Source organism: Cervus canadensis, chromosome 24 (genome assembly GCF_019320065.1).
Source record: "Cervus canadensis isolate Bull #8, Minnesota chromosome 24, ASM1932006v1, whole genome shotgun sequence".
Lineage (NCBI taxonomy): Eukaryota > Metazoa > Chordata > Mammalia > Artiodactyla > Cervidae > Cervus > Cervus canadensis.
In genome coordinates, this window is record NC_057409.1 from 10,051,595 (window position 1) to 10,079,190 (window position 27,596).

General features: G+C 59.1%; 1 protein-coding gene across 6 annotated transcripts in view; it reads right to left on the reverse strand.

Moving 5' to 3' along the window:
- AHDC1 (AT-hook DNA binding motif containing 1) overlaps positions 1 to 27,596 on the reverse strand; it is a 64,991-nt gene that overhangs the window by 8,450 nt on the left and 28,945 nt on the right. For 3 of the 6 annotated variants that reach the window (XM_043446100.1, XM_043446098.1, XM_043446102.1), the window contains 4 exons: positions 12,818 to 12,995; positions 7,449 to 7,560; positions 7,278 to 7,315; positions 1,993 to 6,903 (listed from right to left, as the gene is read on the reverse strand). In XM_043446100.1, the coding sequence (XP_043302035.1) occupies positions 2,036 to 6,829 (4,794 nt within the window). In that variant the 5' untranslated portion in view covers positions 6,830 to 6,903; positions 7,278 to 7,315; positions 7,449 to 7,560; positions 12,818 to 12,995 and the 3' untranslated portion in view covers positions 1,993 to 2,035. Of the gene's footprint in view, positions 1 to 1,992; positions 6,904 to 7,277; positions 7,316 to 7,448; positions 7,680 to 12,817; positions 12,996 to 21,701; positions 23,139 to 27,596 lie in introns of those variants that run through there. The other 3 variants (XM_043446101.1, XM_043446097.1, XM_043446099.1) reach the window with 3 other exon arrangements.

Here is a 27,596-nt window from a genome sequence, read left to right on the forward strand (position 1 = left end):
CTCTAAACTGGAAGCCCCCTGAGGACCAGGGGCTCACTGTGGTGTTCACTGCTGTGTCCCCAACGCCTGGCAGGCAGTGGGTGTTGGACGGATGTCTCTGGAACAACTGACTGCCTCGGTCTGAGGACTAGTGCTGTCAACTCCCAGCTCTGAGTGGGGAGCGGGCCAGAATGTGGGGCTGGATGGCGTCCCAGTTCCTCCTGCGTTCAGGCCTCGCTGGGTGGTTCCATTATGTATCTCACTGAGCCGTGACCTGCCCAATAACCCAGCCCCCACATCGGTTTATTTTCCCACCCAGAGCCCGCGAGGAAAAGGTTTTCAGATTATTTCACATTTTCTGGATTATCCACAAGACATCTTCCCTCCAGTGAGAAGGATCAAGAGTTTGACATTTTAAGCCCTAAGCAGCTTCTCCCTGGCCTGCTTCAGATCTGTGACTCTGCCGCGTGCAGTGAGGTGCATGGGGAATGGAAGGCCATTTTAATCTTGGTTTGGCTTCATTATGAGGAAAAATATGCTGCCCCCAAGAAAGTCTGGTCCATTCTCTATGCCATGCAGAGTTTCAAGAACCCAAAAGATTACCAAAGTCAATTTCCTTGAACAGATGGGGAAAGAGAGGTTCAGGGGGTGGTGAGGAGGAGGGGTAAAAGCTTGGTCAAGGGCACGTAGCAAGTTGGCCAATTGAGGAATGGTCTTTCCCCAGGCTTCCTGACTCCCACGTGCTGCCCTTTGCCATCTCCATGCACCAAGGGAGCGGAGGTCAGGCGGAGAGAAGGTAATAAGTTTCCACTGACATGACTTCAGGACCCTGAGTCACCTTGGCCTTGAATGGCCTTCCCCAAGCAGGGATGGGGCTTTCCAGAAGCCCTGCCATTCCTTCTCCAGGAACAGACATTCCCAGGAGGCTGCAGCAGTCACAGAGGTGTGAGGTGGGGTGAGAGGCTCAGACAGACCCCCAGCCCACTCCATCACTATGCACCATGTCCAGGTCAATTCTGCGACAGGTCTGTTCCAAAAGGAGGAAATGAAGGGCCAGTTATAGCTGCATTTCTGGAGCAGACTGTTCATCAAGAAAATGATTCCTTCAACTCTGTCCCTTTAAGACCATTTTGGGGGCATTTCCCCCTCTTTTATTTTCTTTTTCTTGAACACAAAATCTTAAAGAATACTGAAGGAGGTGATAGTACCTGATAAAACAATATCTAAATACCTAACAATACTTAACTGAATTCTTAAGGAATGAATTTGGTTTCAGGAAAGGGCCTGGGATTTTTTAGGTAGGAAACATCCTACCTGGGGACAGACCCACTAGCTGGAGGCTCCCAGACAGTGAAATCCCAATACCCTTGTGGAAGAACAGCTTCTGGGGTACCCTGTGAGGCCAGAAAAGGACATCCTAGCCACAGCCTCAGCCTGGCCTTTGTCAGACTGCATCTTAAATTAAATGAAGTTCCCAAGGAGACAAGGAAGCCTGCAGGATCAGGATCCTGGATGGGCCTTCGTGGGTAATTATCCAACCTGCTTTTTCCTTCATCTGTCTCATGCAGAGTGATGCAAACACCCTCCCTTACAAGAGGTCAAGTGATGAGTGTGTGCTGGGACTCAGGTGGTCCCTGCTCAGAACTGAGCATGGCTAAGGGGAATGGACACCTGATGAACCAAACCAGATGGCCCCATCCAGTCTTCGGTCCTCCAGCCATTTCAGTAATGGGACCCCTGAATGTCTAAGCCCCATCCTGGGTTCCCCACCCAAGCACTCACCTCCTCCCTAAGACTGTTCCAAAAAAAAAAAAAAGACCGTTCCCAACAGCTAATGCCAGACTCCCTGAATCCCAACTCCCTGTCCTGTTGTCGGGTCCCTAATCTTGCCCTCGAGTCCTTCCGGCTTGTGGCTATCCTTCTGCCCCCTGCCCAAGCTCTAATGTCTTCACGCCTCCCCAGCCCCAGCCCCCCGGTTTCTTCTGCCCACTGCACCCACATCCTCAGACTCACCCAGGAACAAAACCTCGAGGTCCAGTCGGCACTTCAGTTGGCACTACAGGGAGGTGACGGTGAATGTGTCCTCAGGATGAGGTTCCGCCATGGGCCCCAGGAAGCCGCTCTTGGGGCCCCCACCCAGGCCGGGATGCGCCTGCGGCATAAAGCCTGGATACCTATAGGCGGTATCCTGCAGGGGCAGCAGCGAGTCCCTTGGCACGGGGGACAGGGTCAAGTCACTAAGAAGTGGGCAGCCATAGCCAGCAGCGGCTGCAGCGGGGCCACGGGGTGGGCCGGGCGGCCGGGCCATCTCCAGCGGCTCCTTGTCGGCCTTGGGTGTGGCCGGTGGGCTAGCCAGGTGTGGGGCACTGAGGCACGCGGCCTCCGTCCTGCCCAGGAAGTCAGCCAGCAGCCCTGAACCCACCTTGCCTTCGTAGGGTGGGCTGCGGGCAGCTGAACCTGGCGGGTACCAATACGCTGTACCCTTGCAGCTGGGGGAGTCGTAGTGAGGCTGGCCCAGCGGCAGGTCCCGGCAGCTCAGGTGGGCTTGGGCTGCAGCCGCGTGGCCCAGGCTGGCCCCCTGGAGCCCGTGCTTGAGGGGCTCACAGGCAGCCAGCTTTGTGGGCGGCGGCCGCAGCTCTTCCTTGAAGCCCAGGGTGGGTGAGCAGGTAGGCGAGTATGCCTTCTGCAGACCTGCATCAAACACCGTGGGCGGGTGGGCCAGCGGTGGGAAATGCTTGCCATCCAGCTCAGGGGCACCCAGGCTAGGCGAATCGCAGTGGAAGCCTTGGCCGAAGGTGCCATCGGATGGCGTGGATGGGTTCATGGAGTAGGGTCCCATGAAGTCACAGGGGTCTCGCTCGCCCACACTGAAGGCCCTCGATTGGGAGGGCAGCGGGGACATGCTGCTGTCCCCACTGTAGTAGTCCAGGCCGAGGTCTGGGCTGTCCTGGAACAGGGGGTTGACGGGCTGCGGCTTGGGGATGAACTTGGCTTTGGCCGCCGCCCCACCCCGCTCCTTCTTGGCCGAGCAGGCGCCACCGCCCCGGCCACCCCGAGGCTGCCGGGGCCCGGTGCTCCGTTTGGACGGGTAGCCCGAGGCAGTGGCCGAGGCGGACGACGGGAAGCCCAGATGCGAGGCCTCGAACAGGTCCACCTTCTTCCGCCGGCCACGGCCAGGCTTGGAGCTGCTCTGGAAGAGGACGCTCTGGTTCCAGTTGTAACCGGGGGCGGACGAGGCCTCGTTCCAGTCCATCATCAGTTTCTCCAGGCTGGACAGGCTCGACTGGCCCTCGCTGCTCGAGGCCTCGCTGTTGGCACGCCGGAAACCGCCGCCGACCGGCTGATTGAATTGGGTGCTGTCGGAGGAGGACTCGGAGAAGGTCTCGGACACGGCTGTCTGCTGCTTCACCTTCTGCGGGGTGTAGTTGGAGATGTCCAGGATCACGTTGGGCTCGCTGACATGGCAGTCAAAGCCGGGATTGTAGAGCTGACTGAAGGCCTCCGAGGCCCAGTCCAGGCCTCCGTAGCCCTGCCGGAAAGGCCACTGAGAAGCCCCCGCAAACTGCCGACAGTTCTCAGGCGAGGGCTGGAAGGACGAGGACGACGAGGAGGCGGCGGAGGTGGCAGAGGCCGTGGTGCCCTTGGGCACCATGTAGCCGCCGGGCGAGACCGTGCTGGCCCGGCTGTCACAGCGCAGAGGTGTGGGGGCTGAACCGGAGAAGGGGGCCCCCTCGGAGCTGTTGAAGAAGGAGGCCTTGCTTGGTGGCAGGCAGGGGCCACCGGTAGGCGGTGGGGCATAGCCGGCGCTGTGGGCGCTGCTGGGTGAGGCAGGTAGGCTGTTGCCGCTGCCATATGCAAAGCTGCAGTCCTTGCTGTTAGCGCAGTCCTGGCCTGTGAAGGGCTTAGCCGGGGCAAATACGCTTTGTCCAGCCCCATAGCCGCCGTACTGCGGGGGATAGGTGTTGGCGGGCGGGTGGGTGGTAGGTGAGCGGGCCACGGCAGAAGGCGGGGGCGCCAGCTTGGGGAAGGTCTCTGCAGCCCGGCAGTCTGAAGTGGCCGGGGTGAGCCCATAGCTCGCTGCCCGCCCGGGTGGGAAAGTCTGGCGAGCGGACAGCACCGGCTGGAAGGAGGGCTCAGCCCCAGCCCCGCCACTGCCCACGGCTACTGGGCTGGCCTTGGCTCCCCGGCTGGGAAAGGTGGCCAGGCCCCGCTGGGCAGGCAGGGCGCTGGTGGGGGGCCCTGCGTAGGTGCCTGATGCCTTCCGGGACTCGGGCCGAGAGGCCGAGAGAGCAAAGTCCAAGAGGTCGGAGGAGTCGTCGGAATCGAGCAGGGAGCGGAAATAGCCGGTGAAGAGGTTTTGGCGCTCCTGGCTGAGCTCGGCCTGGCCCGCGGGCGCGGCCGCGCTGTAGTAGCTGCCACGGCCTGAAGCCCCGCTCTCTAGCCCAGTGGAGGCAAAGGCCCGGGCCTCGGTCCCCTGGAACCCACAGTTTCGGCCAGCCTGCCCGCCTGGGTGCCCGTGGTGAGGGGCCCAGCCGCCACCCTTGTCCCCGGCCCACTCAGTGCCCGCCTCCCCAAAGCCGGGGCCGCTGGGCACCTGCTCTGGGAACAGAGTCCCGTTCTTCCGGGACCGCCTCTTGCGTTTGGGCTTCCCAGTTACGGCGTCTACCTCCCCCCGGCCTCGCTTGCGCGGGTGCCCCAGCTCAGTGAGGCCAGGGCCCCCGACCCCCGCGGCTGCCACGGCCACCACCTTCTTCTTCTTTCCGATGCCCTCAAAGAAGTCACTGAAGGAGCACCGGGCGGCCTTGGCTGCATGGCCCCCACCCCGGCCACCGAAGCCGCCTGCTTTGCCACCTCGCCGACGGAAGCCCTGCACGCGATGCAGGAAGTGGGAGATGCTCTGGGTGTCGGGCGCCTGGTGCACGGACTCGGGTTCGCTGGGCGTCCAGCAGCGGGGCGGGGAGCACCGCCCGGCGCACTGACTCTGACGGTTCAGGAAGGCCAGCTTGGCGAGGACGTCTGAATACTCGGCCTTGCTGTCGTTGGCGTCCGCCGCATAGGACGGCTGGGGGGACGCCAGCTTCTGCTTCCGCCGCCGGCGCTTCTTTACCTCCGGCATGGCCATGCTGGCTGCCGCCATGGTGGCCGCCTCGGCTGCCACCACCACTGGCTCCTTGGGCTTGCCGGGGCCCAGCAGCAGGTTCTTGGGAGGGCGGCCGCGCTTCCGCTTGAGAATGATGGGCATCTCGCCGGGTGGGAAGACCACCACCACGTTGCGGCCATTGTTCTTCATCTTCAGCAGCGGGGTGGGCTCGGCGGACACGCGCAGGCCCAACTCCTTGCCCTCCACGCTCAGGCTGCTGCTCAGAGACGACACCTTGTACGTGGTCTTGTTCCGCCGCCCCAGGGACACGGGGATCTTGGCCATCTTCACCACCATGCGCCGGACGCCCCGGCACTTGCCTTTGCGGGGAGGGACCACCGGGGTCTGGGAGGCTTCGGGCTCCAGCTCCGGGACGGGAACTGGCCCGGGCAGGGCAGGAGGCGGTGGAGGAGGCGGTGGGGGTGGCTCGGCCAGTGCGGCGGCCAACCCGGTGGGCATAGGCAGGGGGAGCAGGTGGCCCTCGGGGCCGGCATCTGCCTTGCGTCCCCGTCCGGCTTTCCGTCGGCGACACAGGATCTTTGGCCTATCGGTGCGCCGCAAGGCGTATTTGGGGTGACCCTCAGGCCCCGGAGGGCCATGGGGTGAGCACAAGTCCAGGCGCAAGGGCTCGGCCAGTGGGCAGGGTCCCAGGGGCTGCTGGGGCTCCAGGCGGCGGCCGGGGACGTCAAGCAACTTGGGCAGGGGGTCAAGTGCCTGCGGGTCAAGCAGCTGCGACTCCAGGGAGTCGGGCAGGGTGTCCAGAGCCTGTAGCGCCAGGCTCGGCAACCCCAGAGGATCAGCCAGGGGCTGCAGGGGCGGCAGCTCCAAAGCTTCCCCGAGCGGCTCTAGAGCCTGCGGGTCCAAGAAGCGGGGTTGGGGGTCCAAGAGCTGAGGCTCGGGCTCAGGCGATGGCGGCTCGAGGGCCTGGGCCTCCAGCAGCTGGGCCTCGGGGCAAGTGAGAGAGGCCAGCTCACTAAGGATGTCGGCGTCAGCGAGTTCTGAGTAATCGGGCCCGTCGGGCTCAGGCTCGGGTGGCAAACCAGTGGCCGCGGCCGTGGCTCCGGGACTGTGGCCTTGGCCGGGCTGGGGGCTGTCCTGAGGCTCAGGCTCAGGCTCGTACAAGGGGTGGCTGGGCCTCTCGGACTTGGCGTGGGGGGTGGCCCGCTCCTCCGGGCTGCGGATGCTGTTGGCCAGGCTGGGTGAGGAGAAGAAGCTGTACTGCAGGTCCCCGGGGGGCGGGGCCGGGGGGCGGCTGAGCCGGAGACCACCACAGTCCAGGTGCACGCCGCTGTGCTGCAGGTCCTGGGAGAGCCGGGTCAGGTCCTTCATGATGTCGATCAGCTGGACCACTGGACGCAGGGTCGCCCGCCCGTTGTCCCAGCGCCTTCGGGAGCTGCTGCTGCTGTCTCCCGCGGGTGTGGGGCAGCGGGCCTGGGAGACAGGACGGGCCGCCCTTGGGGGCAGCGGGTCGTCCCCCTTGGCAAGGACTGGTGGGCGCCGGGTGCTGGGGTCCCGGCGTGGGGGTGGGCGCGGGTTCTCGGAGAAGGTGTGGGCGAAGGCCTTGTCGGGTGGGCTGGCGGGGGGCCGGGCGGGAAGCAGGGGCCGGGGGGTGGGGGGGCCGCCGGGGTAGTACTTGGGCTCCCGGAGGTAGTCAGGAGAGCTGCACACGGCACTGGAAGTCACCACCAGGCCCTGGGGCTTCACACGCATCCTGACCTTGTCCTCCGAGGGCCGCCGGGCGGGGCCGGGACTGACATGAGGGTGCGAGAAGCCGGGACCAGGACCTGCCGGGCGGGACAGGCAGCAGGTCCCTCCTTGAACACCCAAGCCCCCATCAGCTTCCCATGTCCCCCGTGGCCCCCTGCACCCCTCTCCTGAGTCCCCTCCTGAAGCCCAATCCCTCTGGTGACCCTCAGCATTTCCTAAGCCACCTTGTGCACCATGAACCCCCATGGGCCCCAGTTACACTTCCTGACAGTGCACCCACTTTTGTCTAGACCCGGGCTAAGGACTGGGGGAGAATAATTCACCTGCTTTTGAGAGAGACGCTCATGAACGGGGTGGAGCAACCACTCCGATCAAATTTAAGGAGGGGGCCTGTCAAAGACATGGCCTCTTCCTTCTTGCCCCATCCCCCAGGCAAACCCTGGCCACTCACCCTCGGCTCTGCCGCCTGGGCTGTCACACTGGAGATCTCTGTGGGCAACAAGACAGATAAGAAGCCATCTCAGTAGTCTGGGAGCCATAGATCCCAACCACTGCCCACCTGCCCACGGGGCCCCATCTCCCCCCACACCCCAACTCCAGCACCCCAGGAACTCTGGCTGACCTGGAAGAGAGAGGGCCCCCGTGCCTGGGGGCTCTGCCAGTCGCTGGCTGTCAGCTGAGGGTGTTGTGAAGCAACTGTGGCCTGAGCCCAGGCCTCGGGGCGTGGACAGCGCCTGGAAAGGACCATCGCAGCTCAGGTTTAGTGAGCACCTACTGGGCGCCAGGCACTGGGCTGGAAGCTGTCCAGGCATCGTTTCATTTAATTCTTCATATCAATCCTGTGAGGTAGGGGCTATTAATAACCCCATTTTGCAGATGAGGAAATGGAGGCTCAGAGATGAAGTAACATTCATTCATTCATTCATTCATATACTCATTATTTGTGAAGTGCCTACTGTACACAAACACTGGGTAGACAAACACTGATGGGACAATCGTAAGTGACGTAATTATTAGTGGGATAAGAGCAGCAGAGAAAAACTTTAGAGCGCCTAAGGCCAGAGGTTCAACAATCATACCAGGAGTCAACAACAATAAAAGTTCATGCCCTGGGGGCACTTTCTCTGTTGCCAAACTTTGGACTAAGTTCATTATACGGATTATCTCATCTAACCCCCCCCTGCAAACCTGAAATCAATACGATTATCACCCCCACTTTTACAGTCAAGGAAACCATCCATTGGAAGGTGGTAAGCACCATGAAGGCAAGGATTTCCGTCCTGCTGACTGTCAAGCGTATATCCCCCAACACCATGGCCCATAAATGTGCTTCAAAAAATATCTACTGAACGAATGAATGAATGAGGCACACAGAACAATCAGCCTTTCTCCATAAGGCTCTCTCTCATTCTTCTCCAGACCCCAAAGTGGGACCCAGGTAGGATGTGAAAGAGGGAGGGAGATTAAGAACGTGAAAAGGGACATTCTCTGCTCCCCTGCCACCTCTAGCCTCAGCTCGGCCCTGCCACATACTTTCAGAGCCCCCTTTATTTCCCCTTCACAGTATTTACCGGGACTGTAGTCAATTACTTGTGTGACTGGCTGTTCAGTGTGCCTTCTCCCCGAGTGTGGGCTCTCAGGGGTAAGGACAGAGTCTGTCTTGTCTACCGTTGTATCCCCTGACCCCAGGGCCTGGGCTCTGGATGCTACGTAAACATTTACTGAGCAACTCCCTCAGCTGGTAGGGCTGAGTTGGGATTTAGATCCAGGCAGGTCTGACTCCCAAAGGAGCCTGGGGACTCAAGGCCCTGGCTGATCCCCAGGAGCTGGTTTGGGGGAGCAGGAAGATGAATGGGCCCTGATCACTGGGAGGATCACTTTGTACTTCACAGGAAGACAGTAGATTGACTTGGGGACAGGGAGGTGTGGGCGGGGCCACTCGTCCACTCCCCCACTCCCCTCTGGTGGGCAGCAACATGCCATCTACAAAGCATTTCCACATATATGACCCACTGCATCTTCAGTGAACCAGGGAGACGTGGATTATTACCTCCATGTTACAGAGGAAGCAGGTTCAGAGCAGTTGTATAACTTGCCTGAAGTCACATAGCTGCTAAGTGGCAAGATTTCTAATTCTGCCAAGTCCAAAGCCTCCTTCCACTCCCAGCTCCTGCAATGCTCCTCCGGCCACTCCTGAAAGTGCTTCTTCTAGAGCTGCAGTCTAAATTAAGGCTGGGAGGAACCTTAAAATCACCTAACCCTTGGGCTTCCAAACCCTGGGCCTGGGGAGCTGTGTAACCTTCCAGATACCCAGACCCTAGTCCAGGGAGTCTGACTCACAAATCTGAAGGGACATCTCGGAATCTGGTGGGGTTTTTTTTTTTTTTGCTGCACTGTGCAGCCTGTGGGATCTTGTTCCTCAACCAGGGATCGAACCTGTGCCCTCTGTGGTGGAAACATGGAGTCTTAACCACTGGACCACCCTGGAGAAGGGGAAGCTACCCACTCCAGTATTCTGGCCTGGAGAATTCCATGGACTACGTCCACAGGGCTGCAAAGAGTCAAGACAGGACTGAGCGACTTTCACTTCACTTCACCCAGGAAAGGCCCTGGGAATCTGCATTTTTAATCGGCTCCCCCAGTGGGTACACTGTTCCAGTGTCACCTCGTGCCCCTCCCATTTTTCAGACAAGGAAACTAAGACCAAAGAGGGAAACAAACTTTGCCCAAGACCACAAGATAGCGTGGGGGGGGGGCCCCCAGGGTGTTGCTCATCCAAGCAGAACACCCCCGTGTCTCTTCAGCTCCCAGGCCGCAGCTGTTCCTCACTGTCCCATTTACTAGATCACTTCGGGTTCTGTTCTCTCTCACGCCCGCCTGCAGACTGTGGTGGGCCCCTTCTAGGCCAGGCCCTCTCTGCTTCAAGAATCTCACCGCCGCTCTTGCGGGAAGAACTGTGGGTAAGACACTCAGGAAGCAGGGAAGGGGCTCACTCTGGAATCTCCGGGTCCTACTTCCAACAGCACGGCTGACCCGTGGCTCCCGCTGCCCTCTCGGAGATGCCTACCACAAGCCACCGCCCCTCTCTCGCGGAGGGTGGGGCTCACCAACCCTCCCTACTCTGGAGACCTCCCACCGGGGGCCTGAGGGTGTGACCTTGGCAGAAGAGACAAACCGCCTCTCCAGCGGCTGCTTCTGTTCCACCCACCCGTGAAGACCTCTGGGCGCGCCGTCCTGCCAGACCTCCTGACTGTCCACGGCCTCCAGGATCTGAGGGAAGCAACTGGCTCCCCTCCCCACCACACCCAGGCAGACGTTTTCTTGGACCCCCTCCCAAGGGTACCACCTATCCCCACGTCTGAGAACAAAGTCGCAAAGGTTCCTCTGTCCGTCGTCTGTCTGCTTCTGGGTCAGTGTGTCTTGAGCCTGCCTGTGGGGACACCCGCCGGCTGGGAGGGGGGCTGGGGGCCCCAACCTGCTGCGCGCAGTGCCGGGAAGGGCCAGCCCACATCCTTGAGTCCCCAGCCCCACCCTCCCCCGCTGCGGCTCTGACCACCCCACCCCTTCCCCAGCCAGCCTCCCCCTCCCCCACCCGCAGCCTCCCCAGGGGAGCCCGGCTGCCAGCCCCAGCTCTCACTTCCGGCCTCATGACCCTCTCTCCAGCCTCCTCCCCACCCCCACCCCCCCACCCCGCACACACCATTTCCCTCCCAGCCGGGACTGAAGGCCCAGGGATGTCCTCAAATGGAAAACTAGGCCTCAAAGGGGGCTATCACTGCTGCGGTGAAACCTCCCGTCAATCACCTCCCTTGGAGGGGGGCCTTTATCTGCCAGGACCACCCCCACTCAGGAACTATGTACCCCCCCCAATTTCCTTCTCTTCAACCCCCTCCCACCCACCCACCCCTGAAGATCTCCTTCCAACCTGACTCCGGACCAGAATCGTTACCAAAAAAATAACAATGATGAAAATAACAACGGGCAGCTGTCACTTATTTGGCAAGTAAATGAGGCTCAGAGAGGTTAAGAAAAGCCCTTAAGGGCAAACAGCCATGACAGGGAAGAGTGTCTGCACTTGGGTTAGCTGAGCTCCTCTGAACCAAACTTCTCCACTGTCCAGAGAGTCAGCTTCCTCGAACTGTCTTGGTCCCAACGACCAGTTCTAATTTTTGACATCTAAATCTACCCCCTCCTCTCCGCTTCTTCACCCCTCCCACCTAGGTCATTCGATGCACTACCCTCCCTCACCACTAGGTGTCCCCTTAGAGCCACTGATGCCCCCAAGGGGAGCAAGCCCCGCCCCACCCCCTGGAATCATCAGGGCCACCCCCCCTCAATAGCACAGCACACCCCACCCCACCCTACCCCCAGCCACACAGAGCTCCTTTGTGCAGCCCTTGCCCACCCCCTTCCTGCCCGGAGCAGGGCACCTGGCAAGCAGGTCTGCCCTAGACCCGCCCCCTGCCAGCCCCCTGCCCTGGGTGCCAGGTGTGTGGGCACCACCGCCAGCTCTGGCTGAACCCGAGGGTCACCCTGCTGGGCGGCCCTCCCTTCCTCTCTCCGAGGTCACCCAGGGACTGTGCTTCCCGCCTGCTCCGCCCCCATCCCCTCCTGCCCTTGGCCCTTCCAGACTCCTGTCCTTGTCTTTCCTTCTGTCTCCCGGAGGACACCCCTCCTCCAGCCCCACCAGGCCCTCCCCACAGCCTCACCACCGCCCACCTCCTTCCCCTGAGAGCTCCTTGTTCCGCCCCCCCACCCCTCCCCGCCCAGGTCTGAAAAACTCCTCCTCCTGGAAAGTTGCTGCTGGAAAGGAAGTGACTTCAGCAGTTTGGCCACAAGGCTGGGCACTGCTGAGCCCAGCTCAGCTGAAACCTTGCCCAGCCCACCTCCAAAGCACAAACGGAGCCACGTGCACACACCTCCCCCAGTGTGTGCAGCCAGAACCCTGAACACACGCTTCCCTGGTGACACGCGGAAGAACCTCTGTGTACATGACCCACCCCACCCAGTGTGTACTCAAGTATCACCCCGGTGTATTCAGAGGCTTGTCTACACACCTCTCCAGTGTACACTAGCACCCTGCCCAGAACACCACCCAGCATGACACGCACAACACTCTAGCCTCCCCACACCTGCACAAGACATACCCTCACTGCACTCGCTCCCATGTACCACGTATGCAGCCTGTGAATGTCTCCCAGTCCAGTCCACCTAGACTTTTACGAACAGCACTCTGCACACCTCAGGACAGAGCCCTACACACGCCTGCTTGCACACAAGCTGGAGTACCTGCACACGAGATGCCCTGAACATTTACAGCTGGGTACACCCAGCTCTGACATCCCCACCCTGACAATCCCGGGAGACTCCACCCCCCAGACCTCAGGCCCCAGGAATGCTCTTTTGGAAGCTGGGTGGGGTCCCCAGGCAGGCTGGGCTCTAGGGAGCTTCCTGGAGCCTGAGGCTCCATGTGTCAGTTCGGGGAGTTGCCTCTCCACCTGGTCTCTGGCTCTCCAGCCTGCCTGGGTGGGCTTATCTGGGCCCAGGGTAGGGAGGTGGTTCCTGCCCCTGCCCCATCTCATCCCAGGAGGGCAGCCCAGCGTACCTCAACTCCCCAGGTCCTCTCAGGTTCCACAGACTCTAGGAGAGAGGGGTCCTGGGGGGTCAGCTTCACACAGCAGGCATTCTACCTCTGCCCTGGGTTCTGGTCACTGTCACAAACCCCTTCGCTTCCTAGTTCTCTCAGGTTATCCAGGTGCAGGTCCCCCAACTAGGAGGCAGGACTCGGGGGAACCGGCTGTATATCCATGGACCTCGCCTTTCTGGATAACGGGGAGTCTGAGGAAGTGTGGTTAAAGTATTTTGATACTAAAGGGCCTCTTTTTGGCCTAAGCTGGGAAGGGGGGATCCCTGATAGGATTGAGAAGGAAGTACCCCTGATCCCCACTTCCTGGGGTGGCCGGCAGACCCAGCTTCTCTGTACACTGTTACCTGAGCAAGCTGTGCAGACAGACCCAGCTCAGCAACAAAGGCCTGTCTTCACCAGTGATTCCAGGGTGGTCTCTTCGGCAGCCTGAGAATCGCCCCGAACCCGGGGCCCTCTGCACGCACTTAGCTGGGCAGGCTCTGGGGTCCAGGCCAATGGGTAGACAGGCAGGCAAGCTCCCATCTGTGAAAACAAAAACAGCACCCCAGACATAAGCACGGATACAGGATGAACCAGACAGAGGGACCAGGAGGCCATCCTAGGTGGGTCTAGTCTTGCACAGAAATTGGCTCCAACCTCATTTCACTGGGGACTATTAACTACATCTTGAAACCCCAGGCAGTATCTTCATGGTCAGATGTGTACGCATGAACAAGAACACATACGCTGTGGTGAAAAGAACCTGGTCTTGGGAGTCAGAATGGTCCTTGGCTCAACTTTCATCACCTGTGTGATCTCAGGCAAGTCAGTTAACCTCTCTGGCTCTCAGTTTCCTAATCTATAAAATAGGGAGAGTTTATGAACGGGGAGAAGTGCTCTAGGCAAACTATAAATGCTAAGAGCTCACTTACAATGCAGGTGTGAGAGTTACTGTTCAAAGTGACGGTGACTGCAGATTTTCATGAGGGGTGTATACGCAGCTGGCATTTATCCTTCTCCATCCGAGACTGGTTCTCTCTTTTGTTTCCTTTAATAACTAGGGCCCTCCTCACCCCCTCTGCTTCCTGCCCATTTGTCTGCCTCCCTGAGGTTTGTACTTGAGCCCCGAGGGGTCTGGGAACCAGGCCTCATAGACTGCTTATAGGTTTTGGTTGCCTGGGAATGTGTTTGTACATGCATGTTAAAGAGATCCTACATGTCTGTGAGCATTCAGCTGTCTGGGCAAATACACCTGTATGTGGCTTCCTGGGTCTGCTAGGCCTTCTGTATGTTTCTCTGTGTATTTCCATATGTCTGTGCAAGTATATGTGTGTTCAAGAGTGCCCATGTATAGGACTGTCTATGTGTGTGTGAGCTGATATTTACTGGAGTTGGTGTCTTCACTTATACATGTGGGTGTGTGTATCTGGGTTTGTTCAGTTCTCTGTGTGTGTCCAGCTAAGTCTATGTTTGCACACCTATGGGGACACACAGGTATATGTGCCTAATGTGTGAGCAGGTGTACCCAGCTGTGATTGGGGCATGCGTGCCCATATGTACACACTCTGCATCTGGCCGTGTCAGGAGCTGAACTGACTTCTGCCCATTTCCGATTCTCTGGGCGTGTGCATTGGGGTGGGGGTGGGGGTGGGGGTGGGGGCGGGTGGACCCTCTGCTGTCCCCACAGGCTTCCAGTCTCGAGGCCAGTGAGTGGGGTCACTGGTGTCTGGATCAGTGCCGTCTCCCTCCTTCCCGCTGCCTTTCTCTGGGTTTTCAGGCTCACGGTGCGGTTGGTCACCGTGTCCCTGCGGGTCTGTTTCACCGCGGGTCAGTGTATGCTTGACTGTTACCCTGCATGTGCGTGTTGTATGACCTCATCACGGTGCACCTGTGTGTGTCAGTGGGCCCTTGTGCCATGTCACTGTATGTCTGTGTCAGTGTCAACACGTGTGAGTCTGTGTGCCATGGTGTGCCTGTCAGCACAATGGTGCTTCAGTGTTCGTGTGATACCTTTATGTAACTTGTCAGTGCGCGTGTGTGTGCGTGTATGTGAGACTCTTTGTGATAGTGTGTGTCTGTGTCACTGTGTTTGTATGCCTGCTTCCCTCCTCCCTCCCTATCTCCTGCTCTCTCTCTCTCTCTCTCTCTCTGTAGGAGCCAGACAACTCCCCAAGCCTGGATTAGGGACAATTTATCCACAGGCAGAGAAGGAGAATTTCAACCTGCCAGAGCCTCCCTCCTCTGATCCATCCCCCCTCCCCCCATGGTTGGGTGGGCACAGAAATGCAGCCAGGCAGCTCCCAAGCCCTCGGGGAGCCCCCACCTCTGTGGCTCCCCAGAGGCCCAGGAGGGTGGAAACGATGGAAATCTGGGTGGCCCCAGAGCCCTCCAGTGGGGGTGGCTTGGCCGCCCCCCATCCAGGCCCCCAGAGCTCAACTCATCTTGGCCCTGTTCTCCTACATATGGTGCTGGTGGTTGGGGGAGTCTGCATGAGGTCTGCCTGGCCCTGGGGGCTGGGGCGACCTGAGGAGTGAAGCGGTTCCCAGCCCCTCCCCAACCTGATATTCCCCAACTGATAACGGCCCCGCTCCCCCGCCCCTTGAGATGGAAATGACTGGGGAACTTGTGACTGTGCCCACACGGACTGGAAGGCAGGGGACAGCGTGGTGGGGGGAATGCGGCAAAGGGGGGGTGGTGGGAGCAGGGGCTGAGCTGGGACTAAGGCTCCCTTCACGGTGCTCCAGGCGCAAGGCAGCATCACATGTTTCCCATTAGCTGCTCTGGCCTCCTTGTTCAGGGGGTGTTGGCTGGGGGAGATTTGTTCTGGTTGCAGACACCAGCCGAGACCACACAAGAGAGAGAGAGGGAAAGACAGAGAGAGAGGGAGAGGAAAAGACACAGGGAGAGAGAGAAAGACTCAACAGAGATGCACAGGGAGAGAGACAGAGAGACAGGAGAAGCAGAGACAAGGACACACAAACCCCAAAGCAGAGAGACAGGACGGGGTGATGATGGGCGAGGCTAACAAACAGTGGGGGACAGGGCCAGTGACTGGTAAGGAGACCAAGGTGGAGAGAGGCTGGTCGGGGGCTGAGGAGCATGTCAGCGAGGAGGTGCAGGGTGCTAGTCAGACCTGGAAGGACCGAGGGGGAGAGGGTGGGGTGGGGGGCGCTGGGGCTGCAAGCCTGATGGAGGGGAGACTCAGGGGGAACCTGATGCAGGGTCAGAGAGGGCAGGGGCGATGGGTGGGCAGGGGGAGTGGCCGCCCTGGAGCAGCTGGGCGGGGGCGGCCAGCAAGCCCCAGAGCCTCCCGCCTCCTGACCCTGGAGCCTGGGAGAGATAACAGGCCCGAATAGTGCTGACTTGCGGTTCAGAAATCCAATATCCTCCGCGGCGCACTAATCGACTACCTGAGCTCCCGGCCCGCGCCGAGCTGCCCCGATTAATCCTGCGGCTCCACAGCCTTAATTAGTTTAACAGTTTCAGGGGCAGGAGAGGCGAGGCACAGGGTCCCCCAGACTCGTGGGGACAGAATCCCCCCCCATGCCAGCCCTGCCTGGTGCCCCGCCTACCCGGTCGCACCTGTCCCAGCCCAGCAGCCCTGGTCCACACCATCTGGAAAACAGCGGATCCTTCCTCCTGGGGAACGGTCCCAAGGGCTGGCACTTGGGTCACAAGTTAGGTCTTGGGAAGCCCAGACCCTCCCTCCTGCCCTGCACCCCTGCCCCGATCCCAGCTTGTCCTTGTGCCCATGGCCTGTGGGCTGGCTCTGGCCTGCTTTTTGAGGCCTTGCCCACTGACAGCCCCACGCCACTGGGCAACATGTCATCTCCTTAAGGCGAGAGACAAGCTCCCAAGTTCCTGACAGCCCCCCAACAGCACGAGATAACCACACGTCACTCCCCACCCTGGCATGAGACGGGCACGTGGTGACATCTCACACACACCCCCAACAGTCAGAGAGACAGGCGGACTAGTGGGTGACCACCCTCCTAACAGGAGGGGCCAAGCACAGAACCTGTCACTTCCTCCAAAGCCTGAGATGGGCACACCTGATAACCTCCAGACAGTCTGAGACAGGAACACAGGTTGTCACCCTCCAGAGGGTGGGGCCGACATACAGTCAAGACCCCAACAGGGTGTGAAATGCAGAGAACCTGTCTCTCTCTCTCTCTCACACACACACACGCGTGCGTGTGCCTCACTTTCCAGGTGTGACAAAGGCACAGACCCCTCCCCACCACACTGAGTACAAGCCGGGGACACAACCTTCCCCGTGAGTCCTCCCTGCAGACTGCAGGGTGGGTAAAGGACATGTCACCCCAGGCTGCTCTGGACAGGTGACAGCCCACCGGCCCCGCCCCCATCACCGCCAGCCTGGTGGTGCCGTCCTCTGCCTGCAGAGGCGTCACAGCTCACAGGGCATGAATGTCACCCCAGCACTGCCAGCGCCGGGCACAGCCACACGTTGCCCCAGTGACAAACACCGCTGGCCCCAGGAGTGGAGGCGCACAGGGCCCTGGGCGTGACCTTGGTCCCTGGACACCAGGAGGGGCGGTGCCGTGGCCTCCCTCCTGGGTAACCCGGGGCCGGGAAGATGAGTGCTGGCAAGAAGGCCGCCTGGGCGCAGACAGCCTGAAAATGCCGCCTCCCCAAGCAGCGCCCCCCCCCCCTTTCTAATTGAACGTGTAGTTGTTCTGGGGAAACAGAACGCAGAGGGCAAAGAGGCGGTCCTGGCCCTAAGGCTTGAGAAGCAGGTCCTAACAGGACTTCTCGGAGGCTGTGGAGTCAGGCAGGGTAGGGGTGGCTGTCACCACACCCTTGGGGGCCCAGGACGGATGGGGTGGGATGATTGCTTCAGACGCCCACTGAGGCCAGGGGAGCCCTTCTTTCTTACCAACGCCCCCTCTCCAATTCAGGCCACAGAGCCTGACAAGGAGGCCAAAGTCCAGGGGCATGACTCACCCAGGGAACAGGCCCAGCCTGCTGGCCAGAAAGGGAGGAGGACAGGAGCCAAGAGGCCTGGGTTCAAGTCTGAGCTCCTCCCAGGCCAAGCGGAGTGACCTTGGAGCAGAGGCTCAGTCTCTGGCTCTGGGGAGGGGGAAGAGGCAGCAAGCCAGGGAGCGCTGAGGCAGAAGGGGGACATGGCGGCTCAGCCCCCTGCTTGCTTCCTCACCAGGGACCTCTGCTTTCTGGAGCTCAGTTGCCTCGACTGGAAAGCAGAGAGGCTTCCCTGACCAGGGATCGAACGCACGCCCCCCGCGTTAGAAGTGCAGTCTCAGCCACTGGATCTCCAGGGAAGTCCCGAAATGGGAACTTCTTATTGAAGAGCGGAAGATAAGACTAAGAAAGGGCAGGAGGCTTGCCCAAGCCACAGGGCAAGTTAGTATCAGTTGAACCTAGCCTCTGCCTCCAGGCTGAAGCTGTTTCTGTAGGACTGCTTGGAGGGAGAGAGTGAGTGAGTGAGTGAGTGTGTGTGTTTGTGTGTATCAGGGTGCTGTTGCCTATAGAGCTGACTTCCTGTCCACTGAAGATCAAGAAAATGGACAGGAGTTTGTCATATAGCCCGACTTTTACCCTAAACCCCACGTGGTCTACCTGCAGACTTCAAACCAGAAGGCTAGCTCTAAGGGAGGGAGAGAGCCCGCACCCCAGCCCCATGAGTGGCGCCAGCAGCTGGTGCTTCAAAGGACTGGGGCGGGGGGCGGGTCTTGGGATGTCAGCGTCCGGGGCCCTGTTGTTACACAGGAGCCCAGAGAGGGACAGGCCTAGCCTGAGGTCACACAGCCTGACAGCAGCAGTGTCCAGCGTCCTGGCCAGGGACAGCCTCGGAGCAGAGTTCTCCAGCCCCTGGGGTGACTGGAGCTGGGGGGCCCTGAGGGACTGAGCAAAACGTGGCGACAGATGGCCTGCCGAGGCAGCGGCGATCTGGGCGGCTGGCAGGCATGCTCGCTCCCGCGCAGGGAAGCGGCTAATTTTAGCTGAGGCCTCGATGCCAGCTTTGTTCCCCCCACCCACCCGCCGAGGGGGCCCAGCATGCCTTGCGTGCAACCCGCCTCCCCCAGGCACCCCTACTCCCCCGCCTGGCCCCTTGGTGAGTAGTGCCCAGACCCAGGGGTCCTAGAACTGTCTGCCCGCCCAGGTCTCATCACACCCAGAGGCAAGGGCTAGGCCCTGGAGGCCTGGCACCGCCATCCCAGGGTCTGTTTCCCATGACTTCGAGCTCATTCCAAAGAGGGGGTGTGAGGAGGAGGGCCTGACAGCAAGGCCTGCCAGTCGTGTGGGTCGGGGGGAGCAGGGGCATTGTCCTCTACCAGACACTTAAGGAGACAGGACCCTTATTCCACCCCAGCCCTGAGCCAAACCAATTCTTCTGTGCTGAAGTCCCCCTCCAGCACAGAAGTATTGGTGAGCAAGGGCGGCGGAAGTCACTCCACCCTTTCCCTGTTCTTTATAACCCTGATTTTGCTCCAGGAACTCAAAGCACTTTAGAGGAGTCAGAGGTAGAACAAGGGGAGTATACCCTCTGTACCAGAGGGGAAACTAAGGCACAGTCTGAGACAGCCATCATTGTATGAGGGGGAGGAACAAATCCCAGGAATCAGGGGAGGAGGCCTAAACATGCTCTTCATAGAGTCCTTAGAGCCAGGGGGCTTCTTGGGCCAGTTCAGCCCCTAAGAACTACCCTTTGCCCTCACCTGGGCTGGGTGAAGGTAAACTAGATGATGGAGCCCGTCCTCTGAAGGGAAGAGAGGTCTGGTAATCTTGGCTCCTTGTGCCCCACCCCCTGCTGATTCTTTGCTCTCAGAACCTCCCCATCTCATCTCAGGTTCAACTACATGTGCCCAATGGACGTCAGGATTATCTTGAAAGAGGACTCCTTTGGGGTGACTCCAGAGGGGCCCCCCATCCCAGTTCCATCCCAGGGGCCATGAGGGGAATGGCCAACTAGGAAACAGAGAAAGAAGACTGGAAAGAAATCTATGTATTTTAGGAGGAGAGAGTCAGAAGAAGAGAGACGAAGGAGAAACCAAGGCAGAGAATCGGATTCAGGAAGAGAGAGGTGGAAAGAGGAAGCACGTGGGGGACAAGAGAAACAGGGCAGAGTGAGGTTAAGAAGACAGAGATGGGGAGGGAGAGAAAAAGACAGAGAAAAGCTTGAGGAAGGAAAAGAGCCAGAAAGAGACAGGAAGTTTTCCCTTCAGGGAGAGAGGGATAGAGGAGGAAGAAAAAGACAAAGAGACAGAGAAGCAGAACAAGGCAGAGACAAAGACAGAGAGAGCGAGCGAGACACCTGCAGAGGGGAAGGAGATGGAGAAGGGGCTGCCACAGACGGGGCAAGGCACAGGAGACTGGAGACAGACAGAGGGACTGACCGACACACCCAAAGACCACCAGAGACAGAGGGAGCGGGTGAGAGGTACTCAGAGACTGGGAAGGGAGGAAGGGGGAGACACTAAGTGATAAAGTGTGTGGGTGGGGTGGGGTGGGGGCAGGAGGAGTAGACAGAGGCAAGGAGGGAGGGGGTGTGAAGAGGAGGAGGGGGAGATGTCGTCGCCAGAGCTGGGGGGGACAGCGGACAGAAATGGAATGTGAGTCTGGGCATGAGGCTCACAGATGCGTCGGCTCCGGTTTCAGCTGGGGCAGTTGGTTGCTGGGGTGGGGGGGGCGGGATAGTGGGGGGGATGAGGAGGAGAGCTCAGAAGGGGGGGGGCCTGTTGTCATGGCTGCGGGCACGGCAGGGGCACAGTCTGCTGGCACTTGGAGGTCTGGGCATGGTAGGGGGCTGACTGGGGGGAAAAACAGGGGGAGGGTGATGAAGAAGCCTGGCCCCTGCCCTGGGGGCTCTACCAGGAAGAAAGTTTCCAGAGGATGGGAGATGCTGGGAACAGAGGAAGGCTCTGGGCCCTGCTCCACTCCATGGGGGGCGCACATGCTCTGGGTTGCTGTGGGCATCCCTGGTTCCCACCTGTGCCTCAGGCTGGCCCCTGGGGATCCTCTTTCTTGTCCCCTCCAGTCTAGCTGAAGATCCCACATGCTGCTGCTGCTGCTTGCAGGGGAGCAGCAAGATTGTGAATTCAGGATCTGTAATCCTAACGCAGAGCCCAGGCCTACCGGGCTCCAGTTGCCAAGGCGACGGAGGGTCAGAGGGCAGCGCGGGGCGCCCGCTCCTCCAAGTCAGAATCCCAATTGTTAAAGCCCAAGAATAAACAGCTGAAGCGGCCGTGGGGGGGCCGGGAGGGGGGTTGAGGTCTGCATCAGCTCAGTGTGGTGTTGTCAAGCGAGATGTCACTAATTGTCTGAAGGAACGGGCTGAGGCAGCTCTTAACTGCTTCTGTACCACCGGAGACACCTTGGCTGCCTGGCCCCATCCCCCGGGCCTCCCAGCATTCCACCAGGCTGGCCGCGGTGGGGGGGAGTGCTGGCCCAGCACAAACCCTGCCTCCCTTGCACTCAATCCCTACATACCTTGGCTCCCAACCCTCCTCGTGGCCCAACTTGGAACCTCCCACCTGCAAACTAAATGCCTTATGTCCCCAGAACCAGTACCCCCAATTACTGGAACCACACTACTCCTTACGCCCAGAGGTACCACTTTGGCCTGCAAAAGCCCTCCCAGCTCCTCCATCACTGCTTCTTCCCCATCCTCTCAAGAGCCAGAGATTCTGGTTCAAGGTGTGTGAATTGCAGAAGAAAACAGATTTCGGGTTCCTCTGATCTTTGGTGGAGTTGGGGGGAGAAGCCCTCCTATGGGGAGAGAGGAGGATTATGCCATCCTTCTTTGCAACTCCCTACTCTTAGTCACACACCAGAACTAAAGGCCTGAATGGAGCCTGGATACCTCATTTCTAGCTTTGATTCTTCTACCTATTTGCTGTGGGACTTCTGCCAGGATATTTTCCCTCCATGAGCCTGTCTCTTCATTTATTATCCATCCTAAACATTCAGCAGTGCCTATTCTGAGCCTAGCCATGTCTGGAACCACTTCCCAGAGGAACTTCCAATCCAGTGGGCGAGAAAGGCTCATAATACAAGGTGGAAAGCAGAGATCTATCAGGTAAGGTATTCCATGAAAGACACGCAACGCCCTGGTACACAGTAAATGGTTCAGTGGACAGCTGCTGGGGTTAGTAGCCGTCAGTACTGGTATGACTGAGGGTCGCTAAAAGGGGGTAGGTAATAAGAAAACAGGTTGGTGGGGGGTGGGGGGGAGGTCAGTTCTGGAAGGCTTCCTGCAGAAAGTGGTACCTGGTAGGATTTGGACAGGTGGGCAAGAAGGTTGAGTGCTCCAGGAAGCGAGGTCTTGTGAGGTTCAAAGAGAGCAGCTCGGTTCGTTCTCAGGGTTCGTGTGCTCAGCCCCGCCCAAGGCAGGAAGGGTGAGGCCTTTCAATGGTCTCCCCGCCCCGTGGGCCGGCCCTGCCGCCGCCTCCACCCACGGCGCCTCCAGATCTCAGAGCGCGGAGCCTGGAAGGGGCGGGTCGCCCGTGGGCACGACTCCCGGAGATTGGTAGCACCTGGGGTGACGTCACATGGGCGGGGCAGGCCTCCGGACACGCCCCCTGTCCCAGACCACTCCCCGCACCCCGCACCCCCAGCTCCAAGCCCGAAGCGTGGGTCTCCCGGGAGGGGGCGCTCAGGCAGCCTCGCAGCCCCCTCGGGTGGCGGGCGTGGCTGGGGCGCTGTCCCGTGGGCTAAGAGCCGGGCGCAGAAACAGGGGATCCCCCAGAGAGGGCCCAACCCGGCCCGGGGCTGGGCTTGTACAAAAGGCGACTTGTTCTTTCTTGGGATGCCTGCGCCTTCTCAAACATACCTACAGCCACACTCCGGGGACAGGCTACACCCACATATGGCTGCACAAACCCGCAGGGGTAGGCAGCAGAGGGGCTGTCGCCAGCCTCAGAGGTCGGCTGTTAAGAAGAACCTTGCCCCAACCACCCCTTGCTACAGACTAAACATCATTTACCTCACCCCATCCAACCCCAAGTGACCTGGATACTCCCACAGCCTCACGCAGAGCCCTGGGGACACTGACCCCGTTACAGTCTCCTAACTCTCCTCTTCCTCAGACCAGCTGTAGCTCACCAACTCCTCTGGAGCCTTGGGACACAATAAGGCCCATTAAGGGTTACTTTTTACTGAGCACTTGTTCTCTCTCCCAACCCTCACGATTGCCCTTTATGATGAAGATGATCAGTCCCATTTTGTAGTTGAGGAAACTGAGGCTTAGGTTAAAAAGCTTGTCTGAGACAGAGGCAAGGATTTGAACCCAGGTCAGGCTTTACTTCAGAGTCCATGTTCTTCCATGTATTATCTCTGCCTTCCCACCACACCATCCTACACTCTATATAACGCCTCCATCACACACAGCAAAGCCATCTCAGAGTCAGGATAATTCACCACCCCAAACACATCCCAATGTCACTGTCTAGTAGCAGGCAGCCTCTCTCACTAATCAGTGTATGTGTGTTGAGGGCGGGTAGTCTCCTAACTTTAAGCTTCCTCAATCCTCAGTGTTGGCCATCAGAGTCATAAATGGGACACAGAATGGGAGCAGGTCCACAACACGCTACCTCTAACCTTTCCAGCAAGCTCACCTCCACCTCCCCTGACCTTAGGATGACAAAGCACTGCCATTCTGGCTGGGGCTCCAGGCTAGGAGCTCTCCCTGACCCCTTGGGCCACGACCCTCCCCTACCCCTCACTGCCTGCAGAGAACAAGTCGAAACAAAGTCTTCCTGGGGATGTCAAAGTACCTTTCCTGGGGGAGGCAGCTCTGTGATCCCCTGAGCAGGGCTAGGGAGAAGGATCGGGTTACTCCTTCCCCAGCTGTGCCTGGACTCCTTGGGGCTGACCTTTCACCTCATCCAGGCCAGGACCCAAAGGGGGCTGGAGTCCAGCCCTCACCTCCTGTTAACCCTGTGCATTCTTCATCTTAAAATTCCAGAGCCCCCATGAGGTGGGGGTGGGGGGGGGTCCTCAGGAAGTCCAGCCGGGCATGCCAACCTTTCCCCACCCTCCCATCCTGGGGTCTGGTTTCCCAGAGAGCTTTACAGAATGCTCCTCCCTGCCCCCTGCCCAAGCTGCCCTGCCCTGGCGGGATCAGATACCTCCGCCCAAGCAGCTGAAAATGACCTGGGCTATTTTCGCTCTGGGATCACATTGCAAACTCCCCCTGGAGCTGGCAGCTTCCCACAGTCCCTCCAGACCACTGCCCCTCACTTCCTCATCCCTCACCCAGAACCACTGACCAATAGGATGGGAGGGCTGTTAGAGACCACTGGCCTAAGCCCCTCAGATGGGGAGACTAAGACCACAGGGAGTCAGGCACAAGGTTGGGCAGAGAACCAGGCTGCCTGGGTCCCCGCCCAGGTCTCTTTCTACTGTCAAGCACGGCCTGCTCTGTACCCTAGATCTTAGAGCCTCCGACCCAGCCAAAAATCCAGCCGACCTCCTCCAAGCACCAGAAAGTCACAGTGGAGGCTACCCACAAATCTCTGCTCCATCCTGCATGTGGGAAACTACTTCCGCTACACACTTTTCTTTTGTTTAGAGTTGGGATCGAATCTGTACCTGTGTCACATCGATGGGGACCACGGGAATGTTCTGGGGGTGCAAACTAGGAGGAAAGACAGGGAGACAGTTCCAGAGGGACAGGAGGCTGATTCAGGCTTCCAGAGGTTTACATTGCACAATCCTTCCAAGTTCCCAGCAGCCCCATGCCCCACCTTCTCGGTACCCCAACCCCCCCAAATCCTACACACCCAGCCCCCTCCAGGTTCCTACCCCTCCACCTCAAGCCCCATCCTCCTGGGCAGGAATGTGACTGGTCAGGTCTGAGTTGACCACATGAGTGGCTATAAGGCGACAGACCCCTCTTCCTCCCATCCCCCCCCTCCCACCCCCCCCCCCCGCCTTGGGGGGAGCTTACATACCAAGGTGGGGGGAAGAACTGCTTTAACCCTTTGCAGCCAGGCTTTCAGGGTGAAAAAGAAGGGTCCTCCTCTATTTCCAGCAGCCCCTCCCCTACAAGTGCTGCCAGCCTGGGCGGTGCAGGCAGAACCTACTTCACCCAGGAGGTGGAATGGGGGTATTTGCCCTGCTAGTCCCTGTTAAAGCAACTTATCCTTTGCTACCCCAAATGTTTAGTCTCATCTCCCATGACATTTAGAAAAACAGTCATGAACCGGAGCTGAGGGAAGAGAAGGAAAGGAGGTATCATGAACCCCAACCTCAGGAGCTCCTAGTCTGATGGGAGAAATACAACCTCGCCCTAGGGAGTCTGAGGGGGGAGACCAGGCCCAGAGGCTGGGACAAAGAGCTGAGAGCAGAGAAGAGCTGCGCAGAAGTGGGAGGAAGCCAGGGCAGGAGCAGAACAAGCCAGGTGGGGTCAGATCGGGCAGGCTTCCCGGAGGCCCCTCTGCCCACACCCCTCCCCCTAGGCTCTGGAATCTCGGGGGTCAGGGCTGAGGGACAACCCCGCCCCCTGCTCCCCTCGGGCTCAGGAATTCCACCAGCCAAGGGTGGGGGGGGCTGCTTCGGCCTGAGTCCAAGTTGGCTCCCACTGGACCGGGAACTACAGCTCCTCCTCGGCCCCCCACCCCCACCCAAGCCCCTGGGCTGGCCCCCGGCCCCCTCCCTCCCCCTCCCTGGCTGGCACGGTGTGTGCCAGGCGCTGGCAGAAAACAAACCCGCCGGGGTGGGTTTGCAGGGAGCGGGGTAACCTTGACACAGTTGCGGCAGTCGCTAATGGCAGACACACACTCCGCCTGTTCTGGGGGGACTGTTGCCGTTGCTAGGAAACCGGCAGCCGCGTGAATGGAAATGGGTCAGTAAACCTGGGGAGAGATAGTGTGACACTCGAACCACTGCAGCTGCTCCAGCCCACACCGAAATCCCTCCTCTTCAATATTTATCACTCCCGCCTGGGCCCTCAGCTCCTGCCAGGCCCTGCACCAGCCTGGACCTCAGCATCCACCCTGAGTGCCCACCGCCCCTCCCCACGGCTCCACAGAGGAGGGGAAGAAAAGAGATGGTGGGGGCTGCTTATCCGCTCCTTGGGGGGGGCCCCCCCAGGAGGGATGGAACTGGCTCTGGAGGAGATTGAACAGGAAACAGAGTCTAATCCCCTGGCGGGGAAGGGGTTAAAAGGTCAATTCACGCCTGTTCCTGATTTAGGCACCGTGGTAAAATTACTGCAAGTGTGAGCGGGTTGTGACTGCCTGCTAGCCTACCTGCGGAGGGACTGATGAAGACAGACCTCTCTCCCTGTGTGTAAGAGATGGAAGAGGAAGAGGCACCTAAAGCATGGCCAGGATGCTCACACAGCCTGAAAACACTCCCCTAACAGCCTGGCAATGTCCCCAAGATGGCTCAAGGCTTCCTAGCAGCCAGAACCGACGCCCCTCATACAATCTGATAGCATCCCAAATAGACAAAAGCTGCCTAACTGCCTTATAATGCCATCCTGTACAGATACTCTCCGCAAACAGCCAGACTCTTGCTGTTCAGTAAACCTTGACAACACCCTGACACAGATACCCCCACATCAGAATGTGACAACTGCAATTCCGAACAGTGCGGTTCAGCACAGCACCTATAAACAAGCTGACAATCCTAGGCACAGGCAAAACTGTGTCAGACTGTTGAATATTCCAACACTTCCCCGTGAGGCTGGTGCCTCCCCAACAGCCTGCCCTAACCCAAAGCCTGGCTCTGTGGTTCATGTTTTTTTTTCCCTCCCTCCCACTGTCAGCCTCCTTGTCTTGCACACACCAGTAAACTGGCCCTGTGACCACTCTTCTGGACACACCATCCCAAAAGTTAGCTGCCTCATGCACCGCGCCCCCCCATTCCCTGGAGGCTGCCTGGTCACTGACACACACATTCCCTTCCCCTAGAACAAGGAGTCTCACAGCTCCTCCCCCCCCACACCAGCTCTTGTTCTTAGGCACAGGCCTCTCTATTGACAGGGAATCAGTAGCACCACTTGGGTGATATGCCCCCCTCCATCCACCACAATCTCAGCCAGTATCCCTGGAGGGTGTGTCTTGGGGAGGGAGGCACTCCAGCTTTCTGGGGAGGGGGGTGGTGGAATATACCTCACCAGGAATCTCCCAGCTGACTCGGTTCTGTGTGCTCCTATCTCCTAGGATACATCAGTCAACACAGGCTCTGAGCCTGTCAGAGCTGGAAGGTGCCTTAGGGAGTCACTAATCCAGCCTCCTCCTCTAGGCAGGAGGAAACCGAGGCCCAGAGAGGGGAAGTGGCCTGCCCAAAGCCACACAGCCCTTCTTTTCTAGTCTCTGAGAGCCCTCTGTGATAATGGGTGTCGGGGGTGGAGGACACTCAGCCCAGAGATGGAACTGGATTAGCTGGGAGAGGGAGGGTCTGCAGTCCTGGAGAGCTTATGAGAACTGCCCTGAGGTATCTTCAGATACATGGGCCCCCGGCAGCCCTGGAATCTGGGGTCTGTATAGATTTGCTCGAATTTGTACTTTGCCAAAATGATCTGGTAGACATTCACCCCCAACCCACTTCCTATTCCAGAGCTCCAGAGAGCTCCCTCCCCAAACCAAAGGTGAAAGGGGGCTGCTCTGTTCCCTATGCCTAGCCTAGAATGTCTAGGGAATCCCCGCCTTTTTATTATTACTATTTTTGGCAGTGGCACAGGAGAGCTTAGTTCCCAGACCAGGATCGAACATGCGCCCCCTGCAGTGGAAGGGAACAGACCGGACCACTGGACCACCAGGGAAGTCCCTGCCTTTTGTTATTTAAATAGATCTCTGCCAGGGAGCCTTTGGGATGCTGCGAAAGAGATTTTCTGCAAGGTAATTTTTATTTCAACTCCACTTTGCAGAAAAGCAAAATGAGGTTCACAGAGGTGGTGTAGTTTGCTCAAGTTCACAGAGACAACAAATGGAGCCTTGAGTTCCTTCCAGTACACAGGGAAGGCCCATCCAACAGGAAGCGGGGAGAACTGGGGGGAGGAGGGGGAGGAGGAGAGGGAAGGGTGGGAGTTGACACAGGCCCAGGCCCAACATCCTGGGCTGAGGGGTAGCCAACAAGCATTTGAATTTGAATCTGGGTATCTGGGTTCCACCCCCACCCACTCTAGCTGAGGTGGAGTGAAAGGTCAGCAAGAAG